The sequence below is a fragment of the Pyrus communis genome, chromosome 7 (assembly GCF_963583255.1).
Source record: "Pyrus communis chromosome 7, drPyrComm1.1, whole genome shotgun sequence".
NCBI classification, from domain to species: Eukaryota; Viridiplantae; Streptophyta; class Magnoliopsida; order Rosales; family Rosaceae; genus Pyrus; species Pyrus communis.
In genome coordinates this window covers 13,492,528-13,512,843 of record NC_084809.1, presented here as the reverse complement: position 1 = coordinate 13,512,843, position 20,316 = coordinate 13,492,528, and the positions used below count along the sequence as shown (strand labels likewise).

The following is a 20,316-nucleotide window of genomic DNA, read 5'->3' as shown; positions in this document are numbered from 1 at the left end:
TAATAAAATCACATATTCATGTTAAGGCTCAAGGCTTCGCCCTACCAAAAGAACTTAGTTATGAACAATCATAATAAAATATTATTAAGAACAAGGATAGAAAACACCTAGAAAATAAACTTGAATTGTCAAAGGCTTGTGCGTGTGTTTCCTCCTCTCCTTCCCTCCTAACCCTAACGGCTAAAAAGTCTTATTTATACACTACAAAATAAAACCCTAAAAAGTCTTAGAATAAAACTAGGAAACATAATAAAATAATAAAACATAAAATAAAGGGTTTCCTATTTAAACTGAAATTCGGAGTTCTCAGAAAATTAGTCTTTTGACCAACCAAATCAACTCCGATGTGGCCCCAAAAGGTCTCTTTTGAAAGTTGGAGATGTCCCCTACAAATCCTCAGAAGGAATCTTTCTCAAAATATACCATTTTACCTCCAAAATATCCAAAACGTCTAAAAACGTCAATCTGAAAAAGCTACACGCTGGGCCTTTATTTCGTCTTGAAAGAATCACGAACATCTTCCAATTAGAATTACTTCAAAATTCATCCGTTTGATCACTTTTTGCTCCAGAGGAAGTCGCATGTCCTACATTGAGAATATATAACAAAGTATCAAAATTTTACCAAAATAATCAATAAATTAATACTAAGATTAGAGTGAAATATATAGTATAATATGGACTCAACATTAAGCCTTACAATGGACTTGCTATAATAATGTAGTTCAACTTCGTTCTTGGTAAGAATCAAACCTAAGACATTTCACATACAAATGAATAGGATTATCACCAGACCATAGTACGGTATTTTTTTTTTCTTTTTTTAACAAACGATATTATCTATATTAAGGGGATGAGATGGGCTAAGCCTCACAAAGGACTAGCCATAATGTGGTTCAAATTCGCCTTTGGTGAGAATAGAACCTAAGGCCTCTCACTTATAAGTGAAGTACCACTAGACCATAATACTAAGTGGTCGTTTAATGTTGTATTTAAAAACCCAAGAAATAAAAAAAATTATTTTTTATTTTTTGGCTGCGGAAAAAAACAAGTAAATGTGTTAAGGGGACTGTATTTTCTTAGTTTGGGGTTAAAGTTGACTAATAATTGCAATGCCCTCACGGCTCAAGCGTTTGAAGAGGTATTACCCTTGTCGAATTTAATTAGGATATAAATGTTGTCAAATTGTATTCCCCCTATGTTATACATGTTAGTCAAACTGTTTGCCAAAGAGGTGCGTATGTTGGCGATGTGTATGTTGCTAAACTGTAAATATTTATACCTAATTAAGATGTGTATGTTGCCAAATTATAAATATCAACAGTCAACTATAGTTTCATTCTTGACTGACTGTGCGTCGATATGCAAATCTGACCACATCACGAAATGATAAAAAATTAGGCAAAAAATTAAGATGCATTTTCCACTAAAGTATATCTGCCGAAACATTAACAACACCGTATAGGGCCTTTAGATGTTACATACATGTGGCGACCACACACTATATTGATTAATCACCTAACAAATGATGTTTTCTTAGACCTACCCCTACTTTTGAAATAAAACTTAAATTTTAGCTTCTAAACCCATCCCAACTTACTAAAACCTTGAGCTAAAAAATAAGTTTTAACCTAAAAATTAATTTTGGATCAAATTTTAGTCAAGATTCCCCCTTGAGTTAGTGGGCTGACGCACATATGAGAGTAGACATGCCCAAATTTTCCCCAAACATGCAAGCTTCACTCGCCCAACGGACTACAAGAGCAGGGCGCTGACATGGGATGGGTCACATGCACATGGGCGTGTTAGGCACCATTATGAGCCCAACGACTCTTTATTTCATCCAATGGCTGCAGTTATCCAACGGTCCAGATTCAAATTTATTTGATTTTTTTTTATATTTATAAATTCATTGAATTCAACGACTACAATCTAATATGATTAAATCTAACTGTAAAAAAAAAATAAAAAAAATTTAACGGCCCAAAATTAAATCCAACGGAAAAAAACAATTTTAAAAAAAATTATTTAATTGTTCATACAATTATTAGTGATTTTTCAATATTTATCGGAATTTAAATGTTTTTAGGTTAAAATCTTCATAAAATTAAATTTGGATAGTCTACATAAATTTTTTTAAGTTACTTTTGACATTTTTGGAGTGTTAATAACAGTTTCCTGAAAAGAAAAAAAAAACCTAAATTCATTCTTTAATAATCTTGGGCTAAATATTTAACCCAGAATGGTTGGAGTAAAAAAACTATTTCTATGTTAAAACTTAAATTTTCTAGATTTTAACTCAAGAATTGGAGATAGTGTTAGCACATAAATAGTAAGTTAATAGTAAGTTAATACTAAATGATCCCCAAGGTGATTAGTGAAATCTTCTTTATATCATTATATGTAAAGCCAACAACTTCTTTTGGGGTCACAAGCTTCACCAAAAAATAGTTGGACAAAAATGTCCCGAAAACAAAAAAATTCAAAAGCAAAATAATGTAGGGGCATTTTCATCATTTTAACAGTGTTTTTTTAATAATTAATTCATTTTGTATAGTTTTTTTAATTAATATCTCACAATAGACTAACAATAATGTGATTCAATCAGTTGTTCATTAAAAATTATTTTCTCTATTTTTAAACACGTTCAAATCATCTTAAGAGGCGTGTAATGCCGGTTATAAAAAATGTCTTTCTCAAGTGTATAATAATATGATTAAATTAGTTGTCAAATGATTTTTTTTTTTTGAACAAACGATATTATCTAATAGGGAGGGGTGGGCTTAGCCTCACAATGAGCTAGCAATAATGTGATTCAATCAGTTGTTTATTAAATATTATTTTCTCTATTCTTAATGTAAATTCAACTGCTTTGATTGGTTTGTGAGGGGTTTTTTCTAGCACCCAAAATAATGCAGGGGTATTTTAATCATTTTAACCGTGTTTTTTTAATAATTAATTCTTTTTGTACATTTTTTTAATTAGTACCTCACAATAGGCTAGCAATAATGTGATTCAATCAGTTATTCATTAAATATTATTTTCTATATTTTTAAACACATTCAAAACATCTTAAGAGGCGTGTAATAGTGGTTATAAAAAAAAGTATTTTGCACGCGCATAATAATGTGATTAAATTAGTTATCAAATGATTTTTTTTTTTTTTGAACAAACGATATTATCTATATTAAAGGGGATGGGGGTTGGCTTAGTGTAACATCCCGCATCGACCAACGGAGATGGGATGATGTGCCTTATATGTACATGCCCACCACCTCCATATAGCACGAGGCTTTTTGGGAACTCGCTAGCTTTGGATTCCATCGGAACTCCGAAGTTAAGCGAGATTGGGCTAGAGCAATCCCAGGATGGGTAACCCACTGGGAAGTTGATCGTGAGTTCCCAGAAACAAAACCGTGAGGGCGTGGCCGGGCCCAAAGTGGACAATATCATGCTATGGCGGAGTCGGTCTAGGACACGACAGAATGGTATCAGAGTCACCCTGCCGTTTGGTGCGAGTGTGTGAGCGTGTGCATGAAGGCTAGTTATATATAAAGCCAACAATCCCTTTTGGGATCACAAGCTTCACCAAAAATTTCTAGACAAATATGCCCCCAAAACAAAAAAATTCAAAAGCAACCCAAAATAATGCAGGAGTATTTTTGTCATTTTAACAGTGCTTTTTTTTTTAATAATTAATTCTTTTTCTACAATTTTTTTTAATTAATACCTCACAATAGGCTAGTAATAATGTGATTCAATTAATTGTTCATTAAATATTATTTTCTCTTTTTTAAACACGTTTAAAACATCTTAAGAGCCGTATAATGCAAGTTATAAAAAAGGTTTTTCGCACGCGCATAATAATGTGATTAAATTAGTTGTCAAATGATTTTTTTTTTTTTGAACAAATGATATTATCTAAACTAAAGCGGAGGGGGTGGGCTTAGCCTTACAATGGGTTAGCGATAATATGATTCAATCAGTTGTTTATTAAATAATATTTTCTCTATTCTTAATGTAAATTCAATAGAATGTAGATGAAAATTAAAAGACTGATTTTATTATGTGAATTCAGTTGCTTTAATTGGTTTGTGAGAGATTTTTTCTAACATGATCTAAGATTATTCATTTACTTCAAATATTTGAATTTCCTTTTGTCAATTCACGCATATAAATACATTTAAAAAGTGTAAGTCACGCGTAGCACTCCGTAATTCAAAAAATGTCTTTTGCACGCTCGTGAGCATGTGCATGAAGGCTAGTTATATATAAAGTCAACAATCCCTTTTGGGATCACAAGCTTCACCAAAAAAATTTGGACAAATATGCCCCCAAAACAAAAAATTTCAAAAGCAACCCAAAATAATGCACCAAATAATGTAGGAGTATTTTTGTCATTTTAACAATGTTTTTTTTAATAATTAATTCTTTTTGTACAGTTTTTTTTAATTAATGCCTCACAATAGGTTAGTAATAATATGATTCAATCAGTTGTTCATTAAATATTATTTTCTCTACTTTTAAACACGTTCAAAACATCTTAAGAGTCGTGTAATGCCGGTTATAAAAAAAGGTCTTTTGCACACGCATAATAATGTGATTAAATTAGTTGTCAAATGATTGTTTTTTTTTTTTTTAAACAAATGATATTATCTACACTAAGGGGGAGGGGTGGGCTTATCCTTACAATGAGCTAGCAATAATATTATTCAATCAGTTATTTATTAAATATTATTTTCTCTATTCTTAATGTAAATTCAATAGAATATAGATGGAAATTAAAAGATCGATTTTATTATGTGAATTCAGTTGCTTTAATTGGTTTGTGAGAGATTTTTTCTAACATGATCCAAGATTATTCATTTACTTCAAATATTTAACTTTCTTTTTGTCAATTCACGCATATAAATACATTTAAAACGTGTAAGTCGTGCGTAGCACTTCGTAATTCAAAAAATGTCTTCTGCACACGCGTGAGCATGTGCGTGACTGCTAGTTATATATAAAGCCAACAATCCCTTTTGGGATCACAAGCTTCACAAAAAATTTCTGGACGAATATGCCCCCAAAACAAAAAATTTCAAAAGCAACCAAAAATAATGCACCAAATAATGCAAGAGTATTTTTGTCATTTTAACAGTGTTTTTTTTAATAATTAATTCTTTTTGTATAGTTTTTTTTTTAATTAATACCTCACAATAGGTTAATAATAATGTGATTCAATCAGTTGTTCATTAAATATTATTTTCTCTATTTTTAAACACGTTCAAAACATCTTAAGAGCCGTGTAATGTCAGTTATAAAAAAGGTTTTTTGCATGTGCATAATAATGTGATTAATTTAGTTGTCAAATTATTATTTTTTTTTAACAAATGATGTTATCTACACTTAGGGGGAGGGATGAGCTTAGCCTTACAATGGGTTAGCAATAATATGATTCAATCAGTTGTTTATTAAATATTATTTTCTCTACTCTTAATGTAAATTCAATAGAATGTAGATGAAAATTAAAAGATTGATTTTATTATGTGAATTCAGCTCCTTTAATTGGTTTGTGATATTTTTTCTAACATGATCTAAGATTATTCATTTACTTCAAATATTTGACTTTTCTTTTGTTAATTTACGTATATAAATACATTTAAAACGTATAAATCGCATGCATGAACACGGACGTGCATAAAGGCTTGTGTAAATAAAAGGAATGGAATTATTGGAAAATGAAAGCATCTGAACTAACAAATTGGTAAAGCCACGACACGTGCACGACGAAGAAGCCACAAAACAGAGGAACAAGGACACAAACATAAGGTATAACTTTTTGCTTTCTTTCCCTTTCCCTTTGCGCCAACTCAAAGGACCAAACCAATAAAACAAAATCCTCAACACACACACCTTCCCTTCCCCTCTCGATTTTGCCACCACCCTCCCACACACACACACTCTCTCTCTCTCTTTCTCTCTCTCACTATTAAATGCTTTCTTCAGTTTTACTTTTCGTAACACCCCACTAAAACAAAACCAAAAGGTAAAACAAAACCAGTGGAACGAGTGACAGCCCCTTAAACCTCTCTCTCTCCCTCTCTCTCTCTCTCTCTCTCTCTAAATTTCATTCCTTTATTCAATGAATGAGAGCCGGCTCAAACTCGAAAGCAAAACAATTGAGGTGAGACAAGTGTGAATCGATCTGCGTTGCTTCCTCAAACGTATCCGGCATTGATTCATCCACATATTGCTCTCCTTTTTGCAACGCACATGGTACTAGATTCACTCTCTCTCTCTCTCCTCTCTTTCTCAAACCATGTTGCATGTTTTTTCTTATTTGCCAAGATAATGGGAATTCAAGCCTTTGTGATTTGAATTTTGATCCCAAAACTTTCCTTTTTGTTGATTTGAGCCTTGTTGTTTGGAGAAATCCCATTTGGAAAAGTACTTTTTGTTCCTAACTTTCTGATGTGATCTCAATCTTTTGTTGAATTTGGATGCGTTATGGGCCTCCATTGTTGCATAAATTGGAAACCCCATAACGCAAAATCCAAATTTTCTTCACTTTTCTCATTGAAAGTGATTTTTCAGAATCTGGGGTGTCCTTGTGTGATGATTTGAATTGAAAAAGGGGTTGTTTTGAATTTGTCATTGCGAAAACTACACAACCCAGAATTTGAATTTGAATTTGAATTTTTTTGTGTTTGGTGGTAGTTGAATTCGATTAAGATTTGAATCAAGATGCAGTCAAGGGGAGTGGTGGCATTGGAGGAAGGCAAGGATCCTGCTACTACATTTAAATCCAGCCATGCCAGGGCCTTGCCGTTGCGACTCGTTCAATTTCTTGTCATGTTTGTAGTTTTGGGTCTTGGGGTTTCGATGTTGAGTATGCACTCGATTCGGTTTTTCCCTGTTCAGCATGTGGCTCCAACAGCACCTTCCACGATTAGGCCTTGCTTCGAAGAGCCGAGTAGTTTAGAAAGTCGGATTAGACCTCCATCTAATCTGTTGCACGCCATGAATGACACCGAGTTGCTGTGGCTCGCTTCACATGCTTCTCAAATAAAGGAGTATCCGTTTAAGAGAGTTCCTAAAATTGCCTTCATGTTCTTAACAAAGGGACCATTGCCGATGGAGCCTCTTTGGGAGCGGTTTTTAAGAGGACACGAGGGACTTTATTCGATCTATGTGCATTCGCTGCCATCTTATAATGCCGATTTCTCACCTACATCAGTGTTTTACAAGAGACAAATCCCAAGCCAGGTAAATTTACTTTAATTGAATATGTTTCATGCGTTTGGCCTGCTTGTTGTGAGTTGGTTCTGCCAATTCTCCCCATGTTGTGGTGTTGGTTTGGACCATTCCTTGCACAGCGTGCATTTTGCTTCCACGGTTCCACCTTGATCGATGTTAATGTACCGAAAGCGAGTATCTATTTTGAATAACTAATGCATTGATCAGTAGGGAACCTGTGGTTAGAAATAGTTTCCCCCGTTGGTTATCTACATCAATGGGCGCCTGATTATCGATCATTAGATACCTTCATATATATGCAGAAACAGATATGTCATTCCTCTGTGGCTTTCTAAGCGTAATTTTCAGAACAAACTTGTTCTCATGTATTTAGACCTGTGACTATTTATATTCTATGATTCAGGTTGCCGAGTGGGGAGAGATGAGTATGTGCGAAGCTGAGAGGAGACTCCTAGCTAATGCATTGCTTGACATCTCAAATGAATGGTTTATCCTCCTTTCCGAGTCATGTATTCCTCTCTACAACTTGAGCATTGTCTATCACTACCTGTCAAGATCCAGGTACAGCTTCATGGGTTCGTTTGATGAAAATGGGCCCTATGGGAGAGGACGTTATGACGGACGCATGGCCCCTTTGGTCAATCTCTCTGATTGGCGTAAAGGGTCTCAGTGGTTTGAGATTAAACGGGAACTTGCAGTTAGGATTGTTGGAGACACAACTTACTACCCCAAGTTCAAGGACTTTTGCAAACCAGCATGTTATGTGGATGAGCACTACTTCCAGACAATGCTTAGCATCGAGACTCCGCATCTTTTGGCAAACAGGACCCTTACCTATGTAGACTGGTCTAGGGGCGGTGCTCATCCGGCTACATTCGGCAAAGCTGATATTACAGAGGAGTTTTTCAAGAGGATTGGAAGTGATACATGTCTTTACAACAACCAGCCAACCTCACTCTGTTTCCTTTTTGCACGAAAGTTTGCCCCGAGTGCTTTGGAACCCCTGTTAGAATTAGCATCGAAAGTATTTGGGTTTTGACATATCATCGAGTTCTAATTGCGTGTTCGGAGCATGAGTGTAGCTGAGATTGATTACCTTTTTACCCAAATTCAATAGGGTTTTTGAAACTTCAATGTTAAAGCATATTGTATGTATAGAAAAATAGGGCTCAAAATTAGGATCTTACAAAATTTCTGGTACAATAATGATCTGTTTTTATCTGGTTGTTAGTTGATCGAATGTATTGCTTCTGAATCATACTTATTCAATAAATTTACTGCCTCCCATTTTTTCCCCCCTTCTAAAGACTTCATACACTTTTGCTTTCGTTAATCTTCTGATGCGGTTCCAAGTTAAATTTTGTGCTGCAGAAGATACCATAGATTGTAGTACCAAGAATGCTCGTACACTAAACATTGCCCGCTTTATTTGACAAATGTGAATTCAAAGTTACAGCATTTGATGAAAACTAAATGTTGATACATGATTGTATAATTTACTGACGAATGAACCATGCAATGCACAGTTGCTGCAGTATGAAAATCCTTTAGTGAGTATGAAGACTAGGTAATGTTTGAACGAAGGAATTAGTCAATCAGCCTGTTATAATTCATCATGGTGTTCTCGTTCTGGCAAAGGAACTTCCTGTTGAAACTCGAGCAATACCTAGCAGCGAAAGAAGCATGGAGTGCAGCACCATAAGGAAGTGCATCTTCGTTGATACAGAAGTAAGGTGAATGTGGCGTAGGTAGGGGTCCAAGTGCATCGTCTGCCATTCCAAGGAAGGAAAAGTATCCAGGTATTGCATCTTGCTAGTATGCAAAATCCTCGGATCCCATCCACGGTTGATGGTCCTTGACCTTTTCAAAGCCAAGCATATCCCAGCTACGTTTCTGAAGTGTTCGTGCAAGTCCTTATGGTTTATGGTCGGTGGGGACAAAGGTTTCTCATCTTCAAAGAAATTGACAGTTGCGAGGCACCTGTGTACCGATGCTTGTCCTGTTATAACCTGGCAAAAGAAGTACATCAGGCTATCATTATACAAGTCATTAATTAACCGATAAGAAGTGATTAACATACATATTACATGAGCAATGTTAACTGTTTTACCTGCTTAATCCGCTACTTGAGTTGCATTAGGCTTTCCATTGTAAATGCACGGAAAGTACCACCTATTTTGACAGAATCTGGAATAACATTGAATGCATCACCTCCTTGAAATCTTCCAACAGTGATTACCTGAAAATATATGCTTTCAAATTAGTTGACAAGAGTACTTGAAAGAGAAACACCTTTCCTATTAAATTCCATATCGCAAAATTTCAATTCTATACAACCGAAGACTGTAATGCAACGCAGTTATGGTGGTTTCAGACAGTCACCGTATTAGACAACCGGTTGCTACAAATCAAAGTGCAGAACAATGCTGCACTAACTAGTGCTTACAGTCATTTGATCGGGGAATGAATCTAAAATAGGTCCCGACTAAACTGTCATTGTTTAACACAAGCAAAGCAACGAGCAGTAAGCGCTGAGCAATGCCCATTATATTTCAATCAGGTGAGTGTAGATTTTCAGCGAGAAAGGAAAAGTGTAAACAACCAGTACAGAAACCAAATAAGGAATGAATACCCATTGTATTAAGATTAGAATGGAAATGAGGGGTTTTACCTGCGAGTCGAGTGGATCAGCTTCACGCGAGACAAGATGTTGCAAGCTGACAATCACATTAGAAGCTGCCAGGATCGGGTCAACCACGTGGTGAGGAAGGGCTGCATGACCACCTTTTCCACTTATTGTCGCTTCAAAGAAGCCAGCCCCAGCTAAAAAGGGACCGGGTCCGGAGGCCACTTCAGCAATAGGTACGTGGTTTGCAACAGCAACCCAAAAATAGCGCTAACATTCTCTAATGCTCCACCAGCTATCATTTTCTTAGCCCCTGCTCCTCCTTCCTCCGCCGGTTGAAATACAAGAACAACTGTTCCCTGTTGACGTTGAAACAAATGTAAAAAAAAGTTACAACCTTATGAGAATCATAAAGCTCACATTACGCTTTCCAGTTACGAAACCAAACGTGAAAATGGCAATGTGGGGGCAAACGATTTGTCTAATCCCGCAAGCGAATTCTTATTTATGCATACTCAGATCATACACCAAAGACATCAAAAAGCTGTTAAGTTTTACCTGCAAATCTTTCTCATGGTCTTTAAGGATCTTTGCTGCACCAAGAAGCATTGCAACGTGAGCATCATGCCCACAAGCATGCATTTTCCCTGCATTTTTACTCCTGTGCTCCCACTCCACCATTTCCTACAAATACAAAATCCCATCAATCAAATTATAAATTAATTAGTCTATCTACAACAAAAACTCTATCTACACAATCTACACATCCAAACCTGCATGGTCAGAGCATCCATATCAGCTCTGATTGCAACGAAAGGCGGTTTTCGGGTGCCAATGAAGCCTACAACACCAGTAACCCCAACTGGGTGTTTATATTCAACACTCATTTGATCCAATTCTGCTCTGATCAGCTCACTGGTCTCAAATTCCTCATAACCCAGTTCTGGGTTTGCATGTATTTTCCTCCTGATTCCCACCATCCAATCAAACACCTGGGGGTTCTGGGCAAAACTGAGCAACTTCTTAGGGATTTCTGAGACCCCATTTGAGCTCAGAGAGGAATCTGATAGCACGGTTGCTGGAACAACAAACACACGAGAGAGAGTTTCATGCAGAACTTTATGATGAAAGCATAAGAGAGAGTGAAGAAAAAACCAAATATAAGAGAAGAAAACTGATGGATTCTTTGTGCTGCTGAGTGCTGACCAGCTTGTGCAGTCAAAACTGCTAACCAACCTGCTGAATCTTCTAATTTTTCGCACGATTTAGTACCATTTTATTGTTATGGCAAATGTATCTGTACGTGTTAAGGAGAAAATATCAATTGGTCTTGTATTATTCCTAATCAAGCAGCCATCAAATCTAGTTTTGCCACTTCCTTGGCGTGACGAAGAATCTCTTTACCTGAATGCCTAAATAATGACGTGAAGAAGGATCTCTTTCCCTAAATGGCTAAATAATATTGGATTTTGGAGGATTTTGTTGGAGTTTAAGAATCTAACATTAAGACATCTTTGTGCCAATCTTTGTCCTGCCATGGCACGTTTAGGATGTAGGATAACCAGGAGAAGCAAGGCCTTGGCTGAAAAAAGTAGAGCCCATCAGAACTCCTTCGCACTCTATGCAGCATGCGAAATTCTTGAAGATCAAGTTTAGCCCCGTACTACTGATTTTTAGCAGTTCGAAGCAGGTGATGAGTCTGAGAGTGACGGGGCCAGATTGCAGATCGTCATGTCATAACTAACCAAGATGCCCTTTAGTAGCATTTAGTACTACTGTCTAGTAGTATTCCTCTTCACATGGAAATGAGATGTCTTAAGTTCGAATCTCGTGAATGACAAATTTGATACCAAATTAGATTGCTTATTGTGTGACTTAGCCAAACTCTCTCTCCCCCTAGTGTATAAAAATATTGATGTACTCAAAAAAAAAAAAAAAAAAAAAAAACAAAGCCCTTCAACAAGTTTGAGAGGGGAAATCTCAACCTAGGTCAAGGTACAAGGAGGGATATTTGAATATTGGGCTTAACTGAAGGAAGGCTCCAAGTGCGCCAAAACGAGATGATCTTGCCCGAAGCCCAGCTACAAAGCCTGAAGCAAATTGAAGCTTTCTCAACCAAGGCATATGCCATGTGCCTATGAATGAAGTGACAAGTGACAGAGACCAGCTCACTATCAACCAAAAAACACTTTTTGATGGCATAAAGGTGTAAATACAAGATGACTCACTACCCCTGAAAGCCCTCGGCCAATAGTGAAACTAAAGCAATCCGGCCAAGTTGCCTATAAAGGCCAAGAGAGACAACAGAATTATGGACACTCAACCAATCAAACAAACAACATACAAACTTTGCTCTCAAGCCAAATTTACATCCAAAAAGCTAAAATCAACCTTGATTCAACCCTTTTAAAACAGTAGTTTCCTTAGAAAAGTTATCTTTTGTCTAGTGTAAAAGCTCTGTTACCCTCCCTAGTGTTGTAGCATCAATTCCCTCATGTAAAACATGTTTACCATCCATCACTTTTAGCATACAACCCTTGTAAACTCAAAGATAAGTGGCTGCAAGAGGTTCGACCTTGCCCAACAAGGTGAAATCTTGACCGAGTCTCTTTGCTTGCACTTTAAATTTGTAGATATGTTGCTTAATGTACTTTTCAGTATATGTTCAAGTTATTTTCTTCTATTTTCCACTTTAAGAAGGTCCATTTGCATTCGAATCTAGTTAAGTTAATGAACTTGGTCTCATTAAAATAAACTGGAAATGAGGATATGGTTTTAAAGGGCTCTGGACTCCCTTAGTTTCGAGCATACAAGATTATGAACTAAAAGTCCTTGTTTACAAGGCAAGAAAAAGAACTTAATGTATATTTAACCCATCTGTGACAATCCCTTGATAACAAGAAGTTTGAGTAACTTGGGGCACAAGTAATCAACTCAAATCACATCTATTTCAACATCTGTTATACTCAGATAATCTGGATTTAACTCCATTGATTTTAAAGTCTATAGAAATCCGAGTGTATTTAATGGTAATGGTAAAGAAATCTATAAAAATATAGGTGCAATCCGGTGATTTTAAAGTACTTTTTTTTTTATTTATGAAAGATTTAAAGTATTTTGGAAAGTAAATGTTTTGGTAAATTTTGAGTATCTTTTCAGACCAAAACAAATTATGACGTTCCCTCAAGATTTTATTGGATTTTACTTTCCCTTCTTTCATGATATAATCCCGCCACCTGTACGATCACCTCCAGTTTCATCATTTCAAACCTAACACTTCTATGGGTTGAGGCGACCTTGGGTTTCAAAATCGCTGCCCTAGCCAATATACACAAGGAATTGATAACCCCACATTATTTTTCTCTATTTGTACCTTCTGTTTAATTATTTCTCTTTTTTTTTTTTTTTTTTTTTTATTTTATAAATTCATTCAATTTAGAAGTCAGAAATAAATAATAGTGTAAAAAAAATGTATAAATCATTTTCATAAATAAAAGGATTTTTATCACAAATAGTCTCTAAAATTGACTAAACCTATCAAGTTGATCCCTGAAATTGAAAATCAATCAATGTAGTTCCTGAAAATTGATGATGCAAATCAATGTAGTCCTTCCATTACAATTCCGTTAAAATTCAATTATGTGCTTATATGTCACATAAGTAGGTCACATAAGTCTAATTAAATATTACTATGAAATTAAAAAAATTTAAAAACTAAAAATATATTTTTTTATGTCAAAATAAAAATAAATATTTTAAAACATAATTTCTCCCGTCGTCTTCATCGAGTAGGTTTGGCTGCCATGGCAGCACTGCCCACCATGGCTCGACTTTTGGCACTCGACCCATTCAAACATAATATACCATGATAGAAACCCAGTTAAACCAAACCATCTTCTTCGTTTTCGACTCCAACGTCGCTGACACCAACCTTCTCCCCATCGTATACTCCGATCTACCGCCGCACCCAAGGCCCAGATTTAAGGCCCCACACCAATCTTTCCAACGAGTAGCAGAAGATTTCAGGAAAAACCCTCCACACCCAAGGGATTTTTTACTTCGGCTAATAGTAAGGGCTACCATGGTAGGCAAGCATGCGCAAGGAAGACAAAAGAAGAAAAAAAAAATTTATTTTGACATAAAAATTAGATTTGCAGGATGTAACATCCCACATCGTCCAGGGGAGTGATCCTTAAATGTATATTCTCATCCCTACCTAGCACGAGGCCTTTTGGGAGCTCTCTGGCTTCGGGTTCCTTAGGAACTCCGAAGTTAAGCGAGAAGGGGGGCTAGAGCAATCCCATGATGGGTGACCCACTGGGAAGTTGCTCGTGAGTTCCCAAAAACAAAACCGTGAGGGAATGGTAAGCCCAAAGCGGACAATATCGTGCTACGGTAGTGGAGTCGGGCCCGGGTCACCCATACACATCCATACGAATTATTCCTCATTCTCCCCATTCATTCAGCCATCATCCACCCATACACATCCACATCCATACGAATTATTCCTCATTCTCCCCATTCATTCAGCCATCATCCACCCTCTACCACCATCCAACCTATCCATCCATCACCATAATTCATACCCAAACACCCTTGTGCCGCAACAAAGAAGGAGAAAGAAAAGAAGAGAAGCCTTGGACATTTTGGCCATTCAAGCTTGGATTGTTGGAGCGTTTCTAGGTGTATTCAATCTTTGTTTTCAATGTTTAATTTGTATTCTCTTTGTTCTGTTGTAAACATGAGGAACTAATTTTGTTTTGGCTAGAGGAGACTTTGAAACCATGATTATATTTGCCATATGAATTGATTAATTCCAGTTGTGATTTCATAAATTGTGAATGCAATTTACTTAACCGTTTGATGGATAACTTATTCTTGTTTGTTGATTAAGGGTGCACACTTAATTTGCATGCTTGAATTTGGTGCTAGAATATAAGGGAGTTTCACATAATCGTTACAAACTTATGTTCACAAGTAGTTAAGGTTGTTTTCACAATCATGTTAAGTAAATTCCTAGCATGAGTATCATGATGTCATAGTTACAAGTGCTTTGTCAATGCTTATGATTTTCATTGAACGTAATGATCTTTGATTGTATCTCTATTATGATGTCATGTAGGGAACTTTTGAAGAATGCTTTGGGTTGTCGTATGATGTCATCCAATCCAATAACTTAAGGAAAATCTGAGGGTTAATTAGTGATGTCACGGTTAATCTGGGGTGTTGAGGTTCATGGTTTATCGAAAAGCAACTGGAAATCAATTTGTATGCAAGTGTGTCGTGTGTGGAGAAGGACCCTCTAGCTAGCTAATCACCCATCCATATACCCAAATTCGTTCATAACTTTGTCTAGTTTAGTTTCTGTTTTGTTTTAATTCAAATTCGTCAAAACCAAAAACCCCCTTTGTTTTAAGTGTCAATTAGGTTAGAATATGTCCTAATTAGTGTTTTTGAGTATTTTGAGTCAAAACCAAACCTATTTTCGTCCAAAGTAAGTCCTAGAGTCTAGTTTGAGTCTTTTTCATTGTTTTGTGTTGTTTTGAGTCTTTTGAGTTTGTTTTGAGTCATATAAGTTTAGTTAAGAGTCTTTGAGTTTATTTAAGTGTTTTTAAGCATATTTTTGTATCTTTGAGTCAGTTTTCATTAGATTAGCAATCCCTCCTAATCCCCGGCCTAGAACGATCCCTACTTATATCTATACTACAATTGTCAAAAAGAGGGTTTAATTTGAGTGCTATTGTATATCACCTGGGCCCGACTCCACTACCGTAGCACGATATTGTCCGCTTTGGGCTTACCATTCCCTCACGGTTTTGTTTTTGGGAATTCACGAGCAACTTCCCAGTGGGTCACCCATCATGGGATTGCTCTAGCCCCCTTTCTTGCTTAACTTCGAAGTTCCTAAGGAACCCGAAGCCAGTGAGCTCCCAAAAGGCCTCGTGCTAGGTAAGGATGAAAATATACATTTAAGGATCACTCCCATGGGCGATGTGGGATGTTACACAGGACCTACTTATGTGACACAACATAAATTTTAGTGGAATTGTAGCAGAATGACCGCATTGATTTGCAACATATATTTTCAGGGACTACATTGATTGATTTTCAATTTCAAAAACCATCTTGAATGGGCTGGTTCAATTTCATAAGTCATTTGTAATAAAAACCACGATATTTTTAGCTATTATCAATAAAGGTAATATAATATTTTTTTAAGAATTGATTGGGTTACTAATAAAAAACCTCTCATTACTTGAGTAAGTAAAATACTATCCTAGGCTTCTCCTATTTATATATGCACTTTCTCCTTTCTTTTGTTCCTTCTTTTTGTCCTCTTTTATTTTCGTGCTTTCTTTTGTCTTTTTCTCTGTATAATTCGAAATTGTAAATTCTGTGTTTTTCCACATTTAATTTCTAAAAATTATTTTCATCTGTTTAGAAATATCAAATAAATAAATAAATAAAATTAGGGACAAAATTCGTTGTAGGCTATTAATAATGGAAAATGATCCTCACCATATTCTTTTCCTAGGGACCTTAGGATCCCGTGATCTCACTCTTTCATCATATATCGTACGGTTAATTTTCTTTAAATATTATTTATATTTAATTTTAAATTTTGATATGATTACTTACCTCACAATATACGATGAACTCGTTAGATCCAAGGAAAAGATCCGGCATGGATCGTTTTCCATTAATAATGGGCTATATCCCAAAATTTGCCAAAAGAGTGAAAAACAAAAAAAAAACAAGAAAAAGAAACCTAGACTACAAATAGGTGAAGACGAAATTCAGAGGGGGATGAGAAGTCAACCACTACACTCTGGCTCTCGTACAGATTATTCTTGGGGAGACCGCAGGACCAGGTAATTCCTCACAATTCTTACTCCTTTCAATTTTTCTTTCTGTCCTTTCATCTTTCTCGCTGAAATCCAATTGGTATTCGACGACGATCTTCTGTTTTTCTATTCAATTTCCAGGTCAAAGATTGATGCTTCTTTTTCTTTTCTGAAAAGAACCCTAATTTTTCTTCATCTTGTGATTTAATATGGGTTTTATTTGCTGATTAATTCAATCGTGTTCTGTGCATCTTATGTGGTTTGATTGTGTTTGTGGGAATTGTTTTCTGTTAATTTTTGTAGTGGGTAAAATATTTGATCATAACAGATAAATAATTTGCAATCACTAATCAGGTGCCTTGCAAGTAGTGAATAGACAATGTTCAAGAGAGCCTTGCATACAAATCTACCTCGTGATAGGAAGAGGAGGAAAACGGAAGGGGAAGGCGTCTCCGGCGCGTTAGGTTTTGATTTGTGTACAGAAGCGTCTGGAGTTGAAGGAAAACGAAAGAGTGGAGAATTAAGCATGACTGACAAGAGTGTTAAGCTTAAACAGAAGGAAGGGGTGGGAAATTGGAATGGTGTGGAGATGACAGTTGAATGCGTGGATTATGTCTCGCAATTGCCCGAAACTGTCATCCATCTCATACCGTCTCTCCTTCGTGGTACAAAAGATGCTGCTCGAACCAGTACCTTGTCGAAGAGGTGGAGGGACTTGTGGACCTCTTTCTCTGTTTTGGCATTCGATCAGTGCAAGTTTCAAGCACCAGAGGGAGTTAAAGATAAGAAGACGTGCAATGCAATGTTTAAGGATTTTGTTGACAAGTCTCTCCAAAGCCACTTTGAGCGTAATTTGGGTATATATAAGCTTGTGCTGCATTTGAATTCGTTTGATCAAGATATGGCTCATCGTATTGAACAGTGGATTGGACTTGCAGCTGAAAATAAAATAAAAGAGATTGGTTTCCATGCAAGCGGCCACTACACATTGCCTAGGAATGTCTTTGCTTCAGAAACCATAACTGGATTAAGGCTAGAAGGCTGTAGACTGGATACTTCTAGCAATATAACGCTTCCTAATCTGCAAAAGCTATATCTGCGAAGACTTCCTCTTGATCAGTCGATAATTATGAATCTCATTACTAGCTGCCCTCAAATTAACGATTTGAGACTCATACTTTGCACGGGGTTAATCATCTGCAGATTTCAAGTCTCCTTAAACTTTATCGGGTAGAGGTACACTACTGCCATGGACTAGCTTTGATTGAAATCAAAGCTCCAAGTCTTGAAACATTTTGGTTTTGCGGGAAGAAAAACATGCCCTGCAAAATTAACTTGGCTGAATGCGAGTCTCTGAAAAGACTGACGTTAGAGGACAATGGAATGACAGACAACCAGTTTCGTGATCGGTTCTTTATGTTTCCTCTCCTGGAGAAACTGGATCTACATAAATGCCTTTACTTGAAAAATATAAGAATTGCAAGCCATCGGCTGAAAAGGCTAGTCTTAAGAGGTTGCAAGAAGCTAGCGTATGTTGAAATTGATACTACTAATCTTCTTTCGTTTGAGTATGAAGGTGATGAAATGCCCTTTTCTTTTTTGAATCCTATAAGTTTGAAGGAGGCTAAGTTTTCATTTGCACCAGTGAAAAACGTCATATCTGAGCCTGAATGGTTTCTTAAAATGCGAAAATTTCTTGGAAAGCTGGATCATAGAGACTTTAAACTGGTTGTTTACACCAATAAGGTAATCTTCTTTTATTATTAACAATTGCAACTCATTTTTCGCTTCTCATAATTTATCTCATCTTACATGCTTTCATTGGCCAATCCAGAATGTCATCATCCATGAAAATCTTAGAGAAATTTCACTTCCTCCAAACTGTGGTCTGAAATTTGAATTAGTCCAATCATCAGTGGGTACCGAGGAACTATTAGATAGTTCATTGCAGAAACGGCAGCTGGAGACCCTGTCTGTAGTTTGGTCTTCCGGCAGTGAATTCCTCAAGGTATGGTAGTTTTCTTGCATACATTTTGCTAATTGCTACCCTATTACGTTATCTGTAATTTGTATGCTGTGAATTATGTTTTCGGGTCATGGCTCCTTCAATTAAAGCCACCATGTTCAGTGAGATTGTGCCATCAAAGAATAAAGTGACATTTTGCTTTCTCAGCTGTTGTTTTTACTTGAACTGCAGTTGGTACGTAAGAAGATTACCAGAAAGGAAGATCCAACGTGCTGCATAAGTATGAATTCAACCAATAAATGTTGGCGACACTTCTTAAAGGATGCCCGGATGGTGAACTTGAAAGTGGACAAACACGCGGCTCCATGGATGGCGTGGTTGAAGTCACATCCAAGGGTTAATGAGATCACTTGTTTTAGATTGAAGTGGAAATCTGACAAAGATGGTAGGATGGCGTCCCGCTAAGGTTTACATTTAACTTGAATTTTATTTTTATGTCACAATGAAATCCTATTTGAATATTTTTTTTATTTTTTTTAATTTTGGTGTGGAGATTATATGACTATGGTCTTCCTTCTAAGTTTTTCATTTAGGTTAGTGAGTTTCCACGATCTTGTAAATGATCGTTTTAACGACTTTAGTTACAAACTCCCTTCTTGTACTAGAAGTTTTGTAAAAGAAGCCAGGAGGATTCAAGGTATACCGCAAAATATTCATAGTGATTTACGACAGTCAATTTTGATAATTGGGATTTGCTGAGCTATATGACCCTAACTGTGTACGCTCACGTGACGCCGTGAATCCCAGAACTATGAATCGATTGTATACAATTATGAGTCTCTCATGTGTCGAGATTGATAAACTTTCTATGGTTATAAACGCCGGGTATCCCACAACTATGAATCGGTTGTATACAATTATGAGTCTATTTCACGTCATGTATATAAGCGGCCAAAAGGATTGTCAAGGAATTTCTCGGCCTAGATTCCCACAATCAAAAAGTGGAGAAGAGAAGGATAGGAATCGGAAGAGCTAGAAGCACCTAAAACAGCTTCCACACACCACAGAATCACATTCCCAATATAGCAAGATGTGTACCATTCGAAAATGTAATATGCAACTCCCAAAATAAAACCTACGTATCTACAAATATACGAAGTCTCTACGCGTGTCGTCCACTTTAGAGATTCACCAAGCGCAGTTTTTAATTCATTCATATGCTATTACGGTTTCATCGCATTTTTATTTGTCAAAAAGTCAAAGGGAATTGTTTTTGGCATCCTAAAATTCTCATTTTTCACTTTATGCTTTTTATATTTAGAAAGAAAAAATAAACTTGTGAAGAGTGCAAAATGAGATTTTTTGGTTGCCCATAACAGTTTTCAAAATCAAGAAGAGAGCTGATTTTAACACTCTTTCTTAGTCTCTTACACAACCCTCTTTATCTATGGAATTCGATTAAATAAAATCAAATGGAACAATAGACATAGTTAAACCAGGGTGCGTAGGAGAAGAAAAAATATGTATATCATTCTCGATCAAAATTTTTTTTAAGTTTGTAGCTCAGTAGTTTAGAGTGCTAATTTGTGCACTTGGAGTCTTTCACGACCTATGTTCGACTCTCCCTTATCCTCTTAT

At 36.3% G+C, this 20,316-nt stretch overlaps 3 protein-coding genes and 1 pseudogene across 3 annotated transcripts; 3 read left to right on the top strand and 1 right to left on the bottom strand.

Moving 5' to 3' along the window:
• Positions 1-5,936: 5,936 nt before the first annotated feature.
• Positions 5,937-8,532, top strand: LOC137740049 (glycosyltransferase BC10-like). The gene is made up of 3 exons (XM_068479837.1): positions 5,937-6,260; positions 6,702-7,250; positions 7,645-8,532. Exons 2-3 carry the CDS (start codon positions 6,729-6,731, stop codon positions 8,278-8,280), a joined length of 1,158 nt encoding a protein of 385 aa, XP_068335938.1. The 5' UTR covers positions 5,937-6,260; positions 6,702-6,728; the 3' UTR covers positions 8,281-8,532.
• A 312-nt stretch (positions 8,533-8,844) lies between these two features.
• Positions 8,845-13,809, bottom strand: LOC137740592 (IAA-amino acid hydrolase ILR1-like 4; annotated as a pseudogene).
• Positions 13,810-16,616: 2,807 nt separating this feature from the next.
• Positions 16,617-19,796, top strand: LOC137740911 (uncharacterized). The gene is made up of 4 exons (XM_068480716.1): positions 16,617-16,739; positions 17,067-18,458; positions 18,547-18,720; positions 18,910-19,796. Exons 2-4 carry the CDS (start codon positions 18,030-18,032, stop codon positions 19,141-19,143), a joined length of 837 nt encoding a protein of 278 aa, XP_068336817.1. The 5' UTR covers positions 16,617-16,739; positions 17,067-18,029; the 3' UTR covers positions 19,144-19,796.
• On the top strand, positions 17,092-17,946 carry LOC137740591 (F-box/FBD/LRR-repeat protein At1g16930-like). Its single transcript, XM_068480431.1, has one exon. It carries the CDS (start codon positions 17,092-17,094, stop codon positions 17,944-17,946), a length of 855 nt encoding a protein of 284 aa, XP_068336532.1.
• Positions 19,797-20,316: the final 520 nt, after the last annotated feature.